Source organism: Chiloscyllium plagiosum, unplaced genomic scaffold, assembly GCF_037043375.1.
Source record: "Chiloscyllium plagiosum isolate Xiang-an unplaced genomic scaffold, Cpla_swu_hap1 HiC_scaffold_6, whole genome shotgun sequence".
NCBI classification, from domain to species: domain Eukaryota; kingdom Metazoa; phylum Chordata; class Chondrichthyes; order Orectolobiformes; family Hemiscylliidae; genus Chiloscyllium; species Chiloscyllium plagiosum.
Genome location: NW_028270144.1, coordinates 83,065,112 through 83,082,787, shown reverse-complemented (window position 1 = coordinate 83,082,787; position 17,676 = coordinate 83,065,112). Strand labels below are relative to the sequence as shown.

The 17,676-nt window shown below is 40.1% G+C and overlaps 1 protein-coding gene across 2 annotated transcripts in view; it reads left to right on the top strand.

Moving 5' to 3' along the window:
- Positions 1 to 17,676, top strand: part of LOC122550719 (radixin) — an 80,310-nt gene that overhangs the window by 51,539 nt on the left and 11,095 nt on the right. For both annotated transcript variants that reach the window (XM_043691865.2, XM_043691867.2), the window contains exons 10-11: positions 1,778 to 1,908; positions 3,094 to 3,254. In XM_043691865.2, the coding sequence (XP_043547800.1) occupies positions 1,778 to 1,908; positions 3,094 to 3,254 (292 nt within the window). The remainder of the gene's footprint in view (positions 1 to 1,777; positions 1,909 to 3,093; positions 3,255 to 17,676) is intronic.

Below are 17,676 nucleotides of genomic sequence, written 5' to 3'. Positions count from 1 at the left end.
AGTAGCAAACAGATCCTGACTATGTGCAAAATAAAAGTCAAAGGCAGGCTCCAGAAAGCTTTTGCTGCTTTAACTTTTAAAAGTGGAGAGAGAACTTTAGAAGCTGAGTGGTCGTCTAAATTGAAATAATTGAGGCCTACAATTTATCGATGAAGATTCTCCAAATATGCTATTCAGAGATTTGAACATAATGATATGGTTTCTTTGAGCATTGCAGTGTTATTCTTTGTCAATTCTGTTTTGTATCCCATAATGAGACCTTTCTCACTTTCACTTCATCCTGTTCACCTCTGAGCTTCTCTTTTTTTTTTTATGATAACTCCAGTATAGTTCCTTCCAAGACACCTCATCATATCCCACCAATTAGAATATATGCCCATTATTTCTATAGTTTGTCTCTTGCCACTTGAGTATTTCCTAACGACTTCAATAAATTTCTTTCCAGTTCTGTGAGCTTCAGTATTAGCTAGCCATCCTCATGGTGGACTTACACTTTTCTAGAGATTTCTCTAAATTGTATGCAAATCCTTAGTATTCCTACCAATGCCTGATGCAGGGCTTATGCCCAAAAGATTTGATTCTCTTGCTCCTCGGGTGCTGCCTGACCTGCTGTGCTTTTCCAGCACCCCACACTCAACTTTGATCTCCAGAATCTGCAGTCCTCACTTTATTTCCTATTTTTATCTATGACATAACAATAAAAGATTTTTTTTTTCAAAACCTGCTGCACCAGAGCTTGCTGTTCTTTAGGTTTAGCTGTTTGCGTGAGCAATGTGGAGTATTGCCTGGGAACATCTATCCACTTTTTTTCACAAAAACAAAATCTGGTCGGTTACAAGCCTGTTATTGCCCTTTCCATTTAATCATAACTGGGTCTTCAGTATTGCTGTCACTGCTGTTTTGGGAGCTTGTTTACCAAATCTACTTAAATAAGTCACTGCATTGCAGTTCAAAGTTAAAAATTGATGGCTTGCCGATTTGAGTTTAGTAATATGCTATAGGCAAAATATTCTTTTTCTGCCAGATGTTATTGAATGTCTGGCTATAATAATATTGAAATATTTTCAGTGAATAAGCAGCATTTTCTCTCTTAGTACTGTTCAGATGTAACCTCCAAGATACTTGGATTCCAGTAGATTATTTAGTTCTAATGAAGGCTACATATCTGAAATGTCAAAGACTGGAATTATCTACTGGTGCTGACAGGTGGTATTAACTGTTTTTGCCACTTGCAATTTTTTTTTGTTTTTCTGAATATTTTGTCCACTCTTAACCAGTCTAACAGGTCTTTGAAATAACAAATATTTATAGGTCCTCAATTTATGAATGTCTAATTTATGAATCAGATCCATATTAATATCAAAGATCTGACATGTGAATGTTTAGTATAGTTACGGCTGTTTTGTGCTGTATTGTGTTCCAACTGGTGTATAAATCGACTGACAAATGTACTCTGGAACGGAGCCTTTTCATAACCTGGGGGCTGTCTGTAATTTGTGTAAATGTTCTGCTTTTACTGAAGTAATATTTTCATTTTTTTTTTCTTTGAGGTTTCTAACCATATTTTGGTTAAGACTTTTACAAACTACTTTAATGGTTCAGCTCAGCATTAAGATCCGTCCTCTTTTCCAAGCACTTTCTCCAGTGTAAGAACATTTTTGCTTTGACTTAAATTGGACTGCCGGGATTGTTTGTCCTGAATTGACCCAGGACATTTGATCTAGCACTTTGACCACTTCACACAGGATCTGCAAGTTCATGTGTTTTGTTTTTCAAGGGCACAGCTTGAAAATGAAAAGAAGAAGCGAGAAATGGCAGAAAAGGAGAAAGAGAGGATAGAACAAGAGAAGGAGGAGCTAATGCAAAGACTTAGACAAATTGAAGAACAAACTGCAAAGGCTCAGAAAGGTAATGGTTTGACTCCTATCACTTGTGCAATATGGTGATAGTGTGCAGTCTAATTAATTTTAGTTCATCTATTTCACAAATATTGGGTTTATATTCAAGACTTTGAAAGTGATATCAATTTACATAGTTTATGCCATATTAAGTAGAGCTAGAAGTTAGTGCACATCTTGCATGTTGTATTTATAATTTTAAAGATTGCAGTCATTGCTGTTTTTAATCCCTGCTTTACATCAATGCCATTCTGATTTCAGCTCTTATTAGTTCTGTTTAGCATTCATTCTTTTCCATCAAAATTGGGGAGGATTTAAAAAACCTAATTCAAGCCTTGTAGATTTAGCAAGCTAGGATTCTGCCTCTAGCATATCCATCCCTTTGAAAAGCTTGAGCAAAATAATTGCCACAAATTAAATCCATTTAAGCTTGTAAGGAGAGTCAGGTGCATAAAAACCAATCCTTTACTCTGACTTTCTAGAGTAATATGCATGTGGTCAGTTCCTTCAACACATAGTATTTGAAGAACACATAACATACTCATCCAGCCAAATACACCATTCCTGAATAAATACTAAAGAGACTATGGTACTGTACTTGCCATGCGTTTTGGAGATGGATTTTCACGACTGAAAATTCACTTGTGGATGCAGTGTCCTGTTGGATTTATTTTGATCAACTTTGGAATGCAGTTTCTTTTTGAAGAAGGAAGCCAGTGGTGCAGATTTACAATCTGATGACAGCAATATGTGAAACTCATGTATACATCGAATTGACTGGTGTTGGTACATAGAAGCATATTTTGCATTTCATATGACAAGATTCCTCAAATAACTCTGCCAGTTATCTAGTTGTGTTAATGATTACTGTTGTAAATATTTTTGTTCCTGTCGTTGAATTATTTGACTCCATGTCTATGCACTTTCTGGGCAAGATAATTGCGAGAACTGGTGTTTGACAAAACACTTCAATTATATGTTGAAGTGATTGATTTTCTGTCATGTGTATTGTGGTCATGCTTTGCATCAAAGTTAGCAACCAGTGAGCTGGTATAATTGTTATCTATGCAATTTGCATAACTTTTTTTTAAATCTAAAATTGTTGAACCATTAGCTTTTATGCACAAGTTTATAGCCATTTGATCGCTTCTACTTTCAAATAGAGCTATTATTTAAAAAACATCTTTTTTAACAGAGTTAGAAGATCAAACCCGTAGAGCTTTAGAACTTGAGCAGGAAAGGAGAAGAGCTAAAGAAGATGCGGAGAGATTAGAAAAAGAGCGTCGCAATGCAGAAGAGGCGAAAGCTGCCTTGGCCCGACAAGCTGAAGATCAGATGAAGAATCAGGAGCATCTGGTAGGAACTTTGTCTTTTGTTACTTCTAAACCAATCAAGTGGAAAGTTGCTTCTCAAGAATTTGTCAGCAACTTCTGATGGCTGTACTGATTCTGAAATTCAGGCATCTCTATACAGAAAGGTGAAGATTAATTGTAAAATCCATACTCTGACAAGACTTTCTAACTGCTTTTTAAGCTTCCCTAAGTGTTATTGGGACAGGAGTATATTCTATAAACATCTTCTAAAATTTGTGATTGAGGATATATTGTGATACAGTCCTCCCCTTTGCTCCTGTTCTGCCCCCACCCTCTGGAATGTAATACTCATAACTAATCTTTTGGATTTCATGCATTTGAACATTTCAAAAACAAAGTAGATAACAAACTAGCTTCAAGGCTTGCTGTCTCGACATGTGCATTAGCAACTTATTCTAATGAAAGTGTCTACCCCCTCCCCACACTACCACCAAAATTCTTTGTCAAAGAAACTGTCTAGTTACATTAGTGTTTTAATTCTTAAAAATTCACTGGATCCTGGAAAGGAAGTATACCCTTTCTATTCAAGAAGAGAAGGATGCCACTTTAGCTTGATGAATACCTTGGATGAGGAATTGGAAGAATGGGTTAGCAAGTTTGCCGTTGACACAGATTGGTGGAGGGCTGTTATAGGTTGTAATGGGACATTCGCAGGATGCAGTACTAGGCTGATAAGTGGTAGATAAAGTTCAACCTGGAAAAATGTGAACTGATTAATTTTGGAAGGTCAAATTTGAATGCAGGGTTAAAGGCAGGATTCTTGGCAGTGTGGAGGAGCAAAGGGAACTTTGGGTCCACATCCATTATCCTTGAAAATTGCCACCCAAGTTGATAGGGTTGTTAAGGTGTATGTTGTTGGCTTTTATTAGCAAGGGGATTGAATTTAAGAGTTGAGGTTATGCTGCAGCTCTCTAAACCCTGGTTAGACCAGATTAGGAATATTGTGTTCAGTTCTGGTTGCCTCCATTATAGGAAGGATGTGGAAGCTCTAGAGGGGGGCAGAGGAGATTTACCAGGATGCTGCGTGGACTGGAGGGCATGCCTTATGAAAGGTTGAGGGAGCTAGGGCTTTTTCTCATTGGAGCAAAGGATGCGAGGTGACTTGATAGAGATGTACAAGATGATAGGCATAGTGAAGAGTCAGATTTTTTTTTTTCCCCCAGGGCAGAAAAGGCTATCTCAAGCGAGCATAATTTTATGATTTAGGGGAAGGTTTAGGGGAGATGTCGGAGATAGATTCTTTACACAGGTGGATGTTTGGAATGCACTGCCAGCAGTGGTAGTAGAGTTAGATACATTAGGGACGTTTTAAGTGACTCTTGAGTAGGCACATGGATGACAGTAAAATGAAGGGTATGTAGCTTAGCTTGATTTTCAAGCAGGATAAAAGGTCAGCACAACATGGAGGGCTGAAAGAACGTACAGTTCAGGCCTATCTGTCATGAGGGAGGTGTTAGAATTGGTCATTTAAGGTGGTTATGAACTCTGTGCCATTTTTAAATAAAAAATCTGGATAACTGGAAAGATTTGAGCATGATTTTGTGAAGGAAATCTATTTAGCTAGACTCCTTTTCATTATTTGAAGGAGTAATGTGCACAGAAGATCAACAGAGCCTATAGATGTACTGGACTTAAATTTACAGAAAGCATTTGATAAGGTGCCACAACAAAAATTTTATTGTTCAAAATAGAAGAATGTCATGTAGGGGATAGCATACGAGTGAGGATAGAAGATTGGCTGGTAGAAAAGTTTCCATAAATGGGGTCTTTTCTGATTTGCAGAATGTATTAGCGGTGTCCTGCTGGGGTCTTGCCCTTTTACAAGTTAATAGTTTGTGTGAAGGCAGGCGTAGTTGAGTTTTTGATGACCTGAAAGTAAGTGTTGTGAAGAAGGCAAAATACTGGCTGAGTACAATATGGAAAATCTGAAATTTCATTTTGATCAGAAGAATTAAAAACAGAATTGCTGAAATAGAGAATGATTGTAGAATTCCCATCTGCACAGGGATTTGGGTATTCTGGTGGATGAGTTGCAGGCTGTATCTTTACAGGTATAGCATATCATGAAGGCTGCTTATCCTTGAGATAAGGATGCTATGCCTCAGTTATACAATGTATTGTTAATACAATGTGCAATTTGGAGGATTGTAAATATATTGGAGTTGGTTTAGGAGATTTGTTAAATTGATCTACAGAATAAGGTGGATTGTCTTATGAGGAATGGTTCAACAGACTGGGCTTGTTTCCAGTGGAGTCTGAGGAGTGAGGGGTTACTTGATTGATTTGAAGTGCGAGATCCTGAATGGTCTTGATAAGGTAGATGTTTCTACTTGAGTCAGTCTAGAACTTAGAGCATCTGTCTAAAATGAAGAGCTAGCTTTTTAGAATGGGACTGCCAAAGGTTTAAATGGAGAGGAATTTGTGTGTACAACACAATTTTCTGATTCAGTATGTGGATGTACCTACTAAAGAAGGTGCAAAACTTGACCTACTCTTGGGAAATAAGGCAGGGCAGGTGACTGAGGTGTCAGTGGGGGAGCACTTTGGGGCCAGCGACCGTAATTCTATTCATTTTAAAATAGTGATGGAAAAGGATAGACCAAATCTAAAAGTTGAAGTTCTAAATTGAAGAAAGGCCAATTTTGACGGTATTAGGCAAGAACTTTTGAAAGCTGATTTTGGAGGCAGATGTTTGCAGGTAAATGGACGGCTGGAAAATGGAAGCCTTCAGGAATGAGATAACAAGAATCCAGAGAGTATATTCCTGTCAGGGTGAAAGGGAAGGCTGGTAGGTATAGGGATGCTGGATGACTGAAGAAATTTGAGGGTATGGTTAAGAAAAAGAAGGAAGCATTTGTCAGGTATAGACAGGATAGATAGAGTGAATCCTTGGAGTATAAAGAAAGTAGGAGTATACTTAAGGGGAAAATCAGGAGGGCAAAATGGGGACATAGCTTTGGATTCTCCTTTAATTCTATTTGCCAAAGGGTTTTTACAAATATATTAAGGACAAAAGGGTAACGAGGGAGAGAATAGAGCCCCTCAAAGATCAGCAAGGCGGCCTTTGTGTGGAGCCACAGAAAATGGGGGAGATATTAAATATTTTTGCATCAGTTATTACTGTGGAAAATGATATGGAAGGTATAAACTGTAGGGAAATAGATGGTGACATCTTGCAAAATGTCCAGATTACAGGAGAGGAAGTGCTGGATGTCTTGAAACAGTTAAAGGTGGATAAATCCCCAGGACCTGCTCAGGTGTACCCGAGAACTCTGTGGGAAGCTAGAGAAGTGATTGCTGAGCCTCTTGCTGAGATACTTGTATCATCGATAGTCACAGGTGAGGTGCCGGAAGATTAGAGGTTGGCAAACGTGGAGCCACTGTTTAAGAAGGGTAGTAAAGACAAGCCAGGGAACTATAGACCGGTGAGCCTGACCTCCGTGGTGGGCAAGTAGTTGGAAGGAATCCTGAGGGACAGGATGTACATCTATTTGGAAAGGCAAGGACTGATTCGGAATAGTCAACATGGCTTTGTGCATGGGAAATCATGTCTTTCAAACTTGATTGAGTTTTTTTGAAGAAGTAACAAAAGATTGAGGGCAGAGCAGATGTGATCTACGTGGACTTCAGTAAGGTGTTCGACAAGGTTCCCCATGGGAGACTGATTAGCAAGGTTAGATCTCATGGAATACAGGGAAAACTAGCTATTTGGATACAGAACTGGCTCAAAGGTCGAAGACAGGGTGGTGGTGGTGGTGGGTTGCTTTTCAGACTGGAGGCCTGTGACCAGTGGAATGTTACCCAAGGATCGGTGCTGGGCCTCTAAATCACAGAACATAGAACAGTACAGCACAGAACAGACCCTTTGGCCCACGATGTTGTGCCGAACATTTGTCCTAACTTAAGCATCCATCCATGTACCTATCCAATTGCCGCTTAAAGGTCGCCAATGATTCTGACTCTGCCACTCCCACAGGCAGCGCATTCCATGCCCCCACCACTCTTGGGTAAAGAACCTACCCCTGACATCCCCCCCCCCCCAAATACCTTCCACTCTTCACCTTAAATTTATGTCCCCTTGTAACACTCTGTTGTACCCAGGAGAAAAGTTTCTGACTACTCTATCTATTCCTCTGATCATCTTTTAAACCTCTATCAAGTCACCCCTCATCCTTCGCCGTTCCAACGAGAAAAGGCCTAGCACTCTCAACCTATCCTCGTACGACCTATTCTCCATTCCAGGCAACATCCTGGTAAATCTTCTCTGCACCCTCTCCAAAGCTTTCACATCTTTCCTAAAGTGAGGCGACCAGAACTGCACACAGTACTCCAAATGTGGCCTATCCAAGGTCCTGTACAGCTGCAACATCACTTCACGACTCTTGAATTCAGTCCCTCTGCTAATGAACGCTAATACACCATAGGCCTTCTTACAAGCTCTATCCACCTGAGTGGCACCTTTCAAAGATCTATGAACATAGACCCCAAGATCCCTCTGCTCCTCCACCTTACTAAGAACCCTACCGTTAACCCTGTATTCCGCATTCTTATTTGTCCTTCCAAAATGGACAACCTCACACTTGACAGGGTTGAACTCAATCTGCCACTCCTCTGCCCAGCTCTGCATCATATCTAAGTCCCTTTGCAGCCGACAACAGCCCTCTTCACTATCCACAACTCCACCAATCTTTGTATCGTCTGCAAATTTACTGACCCACCCTTCGACTCCCTCTTCCAAGTCATTAATAAAAATTACAAACAGCAGAGGACCCAGAACTGATCCCTGCGGAACTCCACTTGTAACTGGGCTCCAGGCTGAATATTTGCCATCTACCACCACTCTCTGACTTCGACCGGTTAGCCAGTTTTCTATCCAACTGGCCAAATTTCCCTCAATCCCATGCCTATTCACTTTCCACATAAGCCTACCATGGGGAACCTTATCAAGTGCCTTACTAAAATCCATGTACACTACATCCACTGCTCTACCGTCATCCACATGCTTGGTCACCTCCTCAAAGAATTCAATAAGACTTGTAAGGCAAGACCTACCCTTCACAAATCTGTGCTGGCTGTCCCTAATCAAGCAGTGTCTTTCCAGATACTCATAAATCCTATCCCTCAGTACCCTTTCCATTACTTTGCCTACCACCGAAGTAAGACTAACTGGTCTGTAATTCCCGGGGTTATCCCTATTCCCTTTTTTGAACAGGACACAACATTTGCCACTCTCCAGTCCCCTGGTACCACCCCTGTTGACCGTGAAGACAAAAAGATCATTGCCAATGGCTCTGCAATTTCCTCTCTTGCTTCCCACATAATCCTAGGATATATCCAGTCAGGCCCGGGGGACTTGTCTATCCTCAAATTGTTCAAAATGTCCAACACATCTTCCTTCCAACAAGTATCGCCTCTAGTTTACCAGTCCGTTTCACACTCCTCTTCAACAATACGGTTCCTTTCGTTTGTAAATACTGAAGAAAAGTACTCATTCAAGACCTCTATCTCTTCCGACTCAATACACAGTCTCCCACTACTGTCCTTGGTCAGACCTACCCTCGTTCTCGTCATTCTCATGTTTCTCACATACGCATAAAATGCCTTGGTTATCCTTGATCCTATCCGCCAAAGATTTTTCATGCCCTCTCTTAGCTCTCCTAATCCCTTTCTTCAGCTCCCTTCTGGCAATCCTGTATCCCTCCAATGCTCTGTCTGAACCTTGCTTCCTCAACCTTATGTAAGCATCCTTCTTCCTCTTTACAAGACATTCAACCTCCCTCGTCAACCAAGGTTCCCTCACACGACCATCTCTTTCCTGCCTGACAGGTACATACATATCAAGGACACGTCGTATCTGTTCCTTGAAAAAGTTCCACATTTCCACGACATCCTTCCCTGACCGCCTATGCTCCCAACTTATGCTCCTCAGATCCTGTCTTGCAGCATCGTATTTACCCCCCCCCAATTGTAGAACCTACCCTGTTGCACACACCTAGCTCTCCATAACCAAGGTGAAAGTCACACAATTGTGGTCACCATCACCAAAATGTTCACCCACTAACAAGCCCATCACTTGTCCTGGTTCGTTACAGAGTACCAAATCCAATATGGCCTCCCCTCTGGTCGGACAATCTACATACTGAGTTAGAAAAGCTTCCTGGACACACTGCACAAACACCGCCCCGTCCAATCTACTTGATCTAAAGAGCTTCCAATCAATATTTGGGAAGTTGAAATCGCCCATGACTACTACCCTGTGGCTTCTGCACCTTTCCAAAATCTGTTTCCCAATCTGTTTCTCCACGTCTCTGCTGCTATTGGGCCTATAGTAAACACCCAACAAGATGACTGCTCCTTTCCTATTTCTGACTTCAGCCCATACTACCTCCACAGGCAGATCCCCCTCGAACTGCCTTTCTGCAGCCGTTATACCATTTCTAATTAGCAACGCCACCCCCCCCTCCTTTTTTACCACCCTCCCTAATCTTACTGAAACATCTGTAACCAGGAACATCATAGTCCCAGGTACCGATCCACGCTTTAAGTTCACCCACCTTATTTCTGATACTCCTTGTGTTAAAGTATACAATATAAAGTATACACATAAATGGTTTGGATACGGGCATAAGAGGTACGGTTAGTAAGTTGGCAGATGACACCAAAATTGGAGGTGTAGTGGACAGCAAAGCGGGTTACCTCAAACTACAACAGGATCTGGGCCATTGGGCTGAGAAGTGGCAGATGGAGTTTAATTCGGATAAATGTGAGGTGCTGCATTTTGGGGAAAGCAAATCTTAGCAGGACTTTTACGCTTAATGGTAAGGTCCTAGGTAGTGTTGCTGAACAAGGACCTTGGAGTGCAGGTTCATAGCTCCTTGAAAGTGGAGTTGCAGGTGGATAGGATAGTGAAGAAGGTGTTTGGTATGCTTTCCTTTATTGGTCAGAGTATTGAGTACAGGAGTTGGGAGGTCATGTTGCGGCTTTACAGGACATTGGTTAGGCCACTGTTGGAATATTGCATGCAATTCTGGTCTCCTTCCTATTGGAAGGATGTTGTGATACTTGAAAGGGTTCAGAAAAGATTTACAAGGATGTTGCCAGGGTTGGAGGTTCTGAGCTACAGGAAGAGGTTGAATAGGCTGGGGCTGTTTTCCCTGGAGCGTCGGAATCTGAGGGGTGACCTTAGAGGTTTACAAAATTGAGGCGCGTGGATAGGATAAATAGACAGTCTCTTCCCTGGGATTGGGGAGTCCAGAACTAGAGGGCATAGATTGAGAGGGGAAAGATATAAAAGAGACCTCGGGGCAACTTTTTCACGCAGAGGGTGGTACGTCTATGGAATGAACTGCCAGAGGATGTGGTGAAGGCTGGTACAATTGCAGCATTTCAGAGGCATTTGGATAAGTATATGAATAGGAAGGATTTGGAGGGATATGGGCTGGGCGCTGGCATGTGGGACTAGATTGGGTTGGAATATCTGGTCGGCATGGACGGGTTGGACCGAAGGGTCTGTTTCCATGCTGTACATCTGACTGTATAACTAAGCTAAATCTTTGAGCGTTATGTGATTTGCTTCAGATGATGGTGAAACAGGGTCACTGAATCTTTTTAGGAAAAGATAAATTGGTTCTCTCTCCTAACAAAATCCCAAATTATTGGGAATAGATGCTAAAATGAAACTTGCAATAAATTGTTCAGCCATGATTTTCATGGAATGGTAAAGCAGGTTCAAGGGGCAAAAGAGCACCTTTTCTTTCTTTTTCCCCCACTCCCCCAATTCACATGTCTGTCACCCACCTACCCATTAAAGTCATGTGAGCCCTTAGTGCACCAAGTAATTTTGCTAAGTGCAGGAACTACAAGACTTTAATTGTGAAATTTTTCACTTAAAATTGTGTGGCAGTGGTTAGATTTCATATTTGGGAAAGGGAATCATTGGAAAATGTGATGTAGTAGATTCTGATTAGTTTGTTGGTGCAACTCAATTGACCGATGGGCCTATGCTGTACTATGATTCTATGCAAGATGTGTGGGAGAGGAATAAGGGAAGTGGCAGGAGGATAGAACAAGAGCCATAAAACACTCATATCTTTTTCGCACTTTAAAGTGAAATGTTCAAAACCCAAATACTGAGAGAGGATGTAGACATGGCATAGCCCCTTTCATGCTTTCCTCATGCCTTCCACATCGCCACCCTCCAGAAATTTTAAAATGAACCTTCCTCCAACTTCACTGCATCCATTTTCAGAATTTTCCAGAAGTGGTATACGCATGTCAGGCTCTGGTAATATAAAGTCCAGGAAATGCTGAACAAGTTTTAGGATTTTTTTTTTTTTTTTTTTTGCAGCCTCTGCTTAAAATACTATGAAAATTTACGCATGGGAGAACCTCTGCAAAATGGCAGATTTGTGAACAGCATGGAAAATTCAAATTTTGTCTTGAAGTCAGGATAGAAGGAAATGGGAAGATTGAGGAGATGCAAATTTTAAAATCAGCAATTCGGCTTATTTGAGTTTTTTCTAAAAAAAAATCTACAAGACTTGTGTATATTTAAAGCTGGGAGAGATTCTTGATTAGGGAAATCAAGGGTTTTGGGGAAAGGGTAGGAAAATGGGCATGTGTTGGATCAGCTATGATCCTATTGAATGGTCAAACAGGCTTATGGGCTGAATAGCCTATTCCTGTTCCTATTTATAATTCTGTTCACTGTAAAGTCATGTTTTTGTAAAAAGAAAATTCATAATTTTGCTGTTATTTCTCTGAAGCTGTGGGGCTCTGAATTGGGCTCCAGAGGAAAGCGAGTTATGTGCAAAAAGAAATTTTGAGGTAATTGTTTTAAGCATATTGCCCACTTTCTGAAATGGGCCAAAAGTTACTGAACCTCTGTATCAGCATCTGTTTCTTCAGTGGTTCCAGATTTTTATTTGGCTTTTGATTTACAATTTCTGCATACTACATTTTTTTTTTTCCCCCTTTTTAGTGATTCCTTCTGATGCCATTTATCTTTTGCTGCTTTATCTGCTTGTTGAGCTGTACCTGTGTTAAAGACAATTTTTAGATGTTCGTCAGCATAGGGAACAATTCATCTTGTCTAGGCCAGTTTCAGAAATGCTGAACTATTCCCATTCTCCCAGCTTCACATCTTCCTTTGCTTTTCTATAATGGTGCTGAAAACTGACTTCAGTATGGCATAATTACATTGTTTTATTAAAAAAAAATTACTTTACCACACCATCTTGGTTCGTAAAACACATCAGCCTCGTTTTGCTTTTATGCTTAATTGGCTGCAAGATACTGTAGATAATGAATTTACACTTGATAATAGAATGGAAAGACTAGCTGTTAATTTTTAGTAATTCTTTGGTCAATACAAGGGGGAAAATGTACAAAATTTGCCCCAAATTTTGTTTAGTCTTCAGAACCAAGATGTCAAAAGATGTTTCACAGAAACTCAATTGGAGAAAAATTGGCAAATTGGATAGGATAACTTCAAAAGATAAATTCCAGGTGGTCATGTGGCTGAGATGCATGTCCAGTACAAATCTATCTTTTGTACATAGGTGGTGGAAGAAGATTGTGTTGCCTCTATTTTGTAGCAGTTGTACTTGTGTAATGATGTAGCAATCTTTAAAGGAATCTATTGTGCTATACATCATTACAAGTCCTCTGAAAATCTTAAGTCAACAGGATAGCCTTCATATATTAACTGAACAATTTGTTCCTGAGATGAAGGGCATATTTTATGAAGAAAGCTTGAACAGATTGTATGCTTTTATCTATTGGAAGTTTAGAATGTGATTATTGCTATTTCGCAAGATTCTATAGTCTCTGATTTCCACCATCAAGTCTGTCTTCCCTTTGTAAGAGTGACTAGGGGATGGTATTTAAGAACCTGAAGCTTTTGTCTTTTAAGGCTGAATGGGGAGAGTGGTTAAACCACTGAATTCTTTCCCAAGAAATAGTGGAGACTGGGTCATTGAAATTCTTTTTCCAAGACTGAGTTGATGTTTGACAAGGGAGTATTGGCTTCAGAGAGGGGGGTGGAGACAGGAAAGTGGAGTTGTGACCGCAGTTATATCCACTACAGCATATTAAATGGTACAGCAGGCTTGAAGGGCTGAATAATTGTTCAGTTTTCAACAGGTTGGTGTGATGCAATTTTCTTAAGTATCGAATAACTCACTCCTTCTCAAGAATGAGTGTTGAGCTAACTGGTATATAATTTACTTTGATTTTTAAATATTTCCTTATTCAATTTTTAAATATTGGTACTACATCCCAGAGTATTGAAGGTGGAAGCTAAAGAGATCGTTAATGCAGTAGTCATTATCTTCCAAACTTTTACAGATTTTAGAATGATGTTTATGAATTGGAAGGTAGCAAATGTTATCCACGCCTTTTTAAGAAATCCGAGGGGGCGAAACTGGCTACTTCAGGCCTGTTAACTTTTTCCTTACAGCTGATAAGGCTAAAATCTACTAAAAAGGATGGATGCATCCCTGGGAACCATTCTTGTAAACCATTTCTGTGCATTCACATCTTTCCTATGTGGAACCTCGAGCTGTACACAATACTCTAGCAACACTGAATTTGTTAAAGACACTTCATGTCCTCGCTATTGTACCCTGTACCCTAATCTGCATATGGGTAATTGTTTTAGAGAAGCTTGTTGGAGTTTAAGGTAGAAGGGATAGATAAGTCTATACAGTATACTTAAATTTTCAGAAGACTGTTAGACCATAAGATATAGGAGCAGAAATTAGACTATGCAGCCCATCGAGTCTGCTCTGCCATTCAATCATCAATTTCTCAACCCCATTCTCTTGCTTTTTCCCTGTGATCTTTGATCTCCTTCATACTCTGGAATCAATCTATCTCCGTCTTAAATATACTCAATGACCTGGCCTCCACAGCCTTCTGTGGCAATGAATTCCATAGATTCACCACTGTCTAGTTGAAGTTTCTCCTATCTCCATTCTAAAAGATCTTCCCTTTTACTCTACTCTAAGGCTATGCCCTCTGGGTCCTAATCTCCTATGAATGGAAACATCTTTATAAAATCTACACTGTTCAAGCCATTCAGCATTCTGTATGTTTGTCAGATTCCTCCTCCCTCCTCCCTCCCCCCAACCTTCTAAACTCTCTATTGAGTATAAACAACATCCTCCAGTGTCCCTCACATGTTAAGCTCTTCTTTCCTGGGACCATTCTCATGAACCTCCTCTGAACATGCTTCAGGGCCAGTACATCCTGCCTGAGATATGGCTTTTGAAGTCCCACACAAGAGGCTGGTTAGAAAAATTAAAGCACATGGGATAGAAGGTAATGTGCCAGCATGGATTAATTGGCAAACAATTTTTTTTTAAAAAAGGGTCATTCTTGTGGTTGGCGAGCTGTGATTATTGAGAAAGCTGAAAGTAATTGAGGCACCAACTAGTCACTATGTAATCAATGACTTGGAGGTGGGGACCATATGTAATATGTGGATGATACAGAATCATTGTCATGGCACAGAAGCCCATTTGGTACATCATGCCTGCATTGACTTGCTAATTAGGAATCATTGGCACTAGGCAATCTCCTTTTTCAGCATACCTTTGCATAGTTAAATTGAATCTACCTCCACCACACTTCTAGGCAAGTGCATACCATACCCTAACAACTCATTGGAAAATGTCCTTGCTTCACCAGTCTCTTTTGCAAATCGCCTTTAAATCTTTTTTTTTTTTAAAACCCTTATGCAAGTGGATGAAGTCTCTCCCTATCTACTCCATTTAGCCTGCCTATGACCGTGAACCTTTTACAGATCTCCTTTTTTATCCTTTTTTCCAAGGAGAAAAGCACCATCCTCTTCCATTATCCTCAACTGAAGTTCTTTTTCCTGGAACCATTTTTGTAAATGATTTCTGCAGTCTCAAATATGTTCACGTCCTTCCTATGTGGTGCCTAGACTGTACACAAGACACTAGCTGAGGTCTAGTAAGTGTCCTGTACAAGTTCACCGTCACTACCTTTCTCTTGTACTCAGCTCTATTATAAAGCTGAGGATGCTGTATGATTTACTACTTTGTCCTGCCACTAACAATGATCTATGCACAGATGCAGCTAGATCTCTCTCTGCTTCTGTAAGCCCTTTGAATTCAATCCCCTATTTATTTTCTTTCAATGTTCTTCCTACAAATATGTATCACCCCTCACTTTTCTGGACTTCTACACTGTCCTTCTCGCAGTATACAGTTCTTCCAAGTTTTGTCATCAAGCTTTGAAATTGTCCCTTCTCCACCAAGATCTAGATCATTAATGTATCAGTGAAAAACAAGGGTCCCAGTACAGAGTCCTGGTGAACTCCACTGCAAACATTAATCCATTTAACCCAAATCAACCCACCTTTTTTCTAAGTAACTACTCATGTTATCACGAGTAATTGTCTTAGTTTAACTTGTGGTGGTCTTTAATTGCTGAAATTACCCTTCAAAGTTTCTTGAACAGGGTTGTAATGTGTTCAATTCATCATTTTTCTGGCACTAGCATCTGATGGTTTTACAATTTTTCCATTTGACTGACTTCAGAATTCTTTGAACGTATTTCTTGTGGTCCTGGTGTCTTGTCAAGGTTAACTACCAATGGTCTGTCCCAACACTTTTTTTTTTGTCTATGAATTTTGAACTCTTCTAGTGATGCAGTTCTCTCCTCTGTCACTATGGCGTGGGTAGCATCTCTATCTTTATCAAGGACAGATGCAAAGTATTCATTTAATACTTCAGCCATGTCGCTGCCACCTAGGTGTAAATCCCCCTTTTTTTTTTTTGGTCCCTTATCAGCCATACTTCTCTTTTATCAACTTTCTTACTATTTCTATGGAAGACTTTGGGACACCCAAAGAGGCTTCAGGAGAATTTCAATAAGTATAGTGAAAAGTAAAGAACATGACATGATTGAATATTATGTGAAAAACTGTGGTTATTCACTTTGGCAGGAGGAAATGAGGTGAAGTGCAGTTCTTGCCTCCTAAGAGGTTAAAAAGTTTAAATGTACAAAGGGATCTGAAAGCTAATACACAGGTGCAGCAGATCTATTAGGAAGGCTTATGGAATGTTTGCCTTTATTGCAAGAACATTTGAGCACAGGAGTAGTAACGTCTTGCTTGAATTGTACAGAAGCTTTGATAGACTGCATCTGGATAACTCTGTGATAAGGAAACCAAAACTGCACAATGATATTGCCATTTCAGGAGTGCAACAAAGAATTGTTAGACTTGTTTCCAGAATGGTAGGACTGTCCTATGAAGGGTGTTTGGATAAACTGGGTTTGTATTCTCTAGAGTTTTGGAATGAGTGGTGATATGGTGGTCCCTTTTTGTACACTTCAGATTGGGTCGATGCAGGTGAGCAACTTAACCTAGTTATGGAATCCAGAATCTGAGCATGATTTTAAAAATACTGGGAGGGATGCTTCCAAGATGAGGGTCTCTCTTTATTCAGAGGGTAATGAACCTTTGCAGCTGTCTACCACAGAGGGCCACAGAAGCTTTGTCTTTGGGTATGTTTATGGTAGAGATTGATAGATCTCTAGATACCAATTATCATTATCAGGGTTATGGGATGGCTGGGTAAAAGGCATTGAAGTCCTTGATCAACCATGATCAGAAGGGATTGCCTCCTGTTCCTACATCAGCCTCTGTTTGGGAGTTCATGCCAAAAGCTCATAAATATTTAATGTATATGGTTTGGTCCATCACCCCAATTTTTCTTTTCTGTATTGACTTCCGCTTTGATAGTCTGCACTTTGGTACAATGTACAGTTAAGTTAATGGAAACTGAACATTTGCTGCTCGAATAGAAACTGATAATCAGAATTTGAAGCTCTGCCATGTCCTTGAAGTTACAAGAGTTTGATTTGTAGTTTTCCTTTTAATGATGCAAAGGTCTGACAGGTTCTTTAATAAGTAGTTCATTAATCCTCAACTATATCTCTGCATAGCTGCTCATTCACACCTTTTATACTAGACTTGTCAATTTTTAAGTGAAGAAAACAAAGAACAAAAATATTTTATTTGCATTAAATGCAAAGAAGGGGAGGCAATGGCCATATATCTTGTCACTGAACCAATAATCCAGACACCTAGGGATTGTTCTGGAGTCCTGGGTTTGAATCCTATGGCAGATGTTGGAATTTGAATTTAGTAAACCCTGGATTTACAAGTCTAATGACCGTGAAATCATTTTAAATTGACAGTTGACAAAAAGTCTATCTGGTTTGTTAATTTCCTAAGGGAAGGAATACTCCTCTCACCTGATCAGCCTTTTTGTGTAGACAACAGTGTAGCAAGTCATCCAGTTGTATTAGTTGCTAGAAAATCTCAAAAGGAAGAAGGAAACCAGACACCACCTGGTATCTACTAAGGC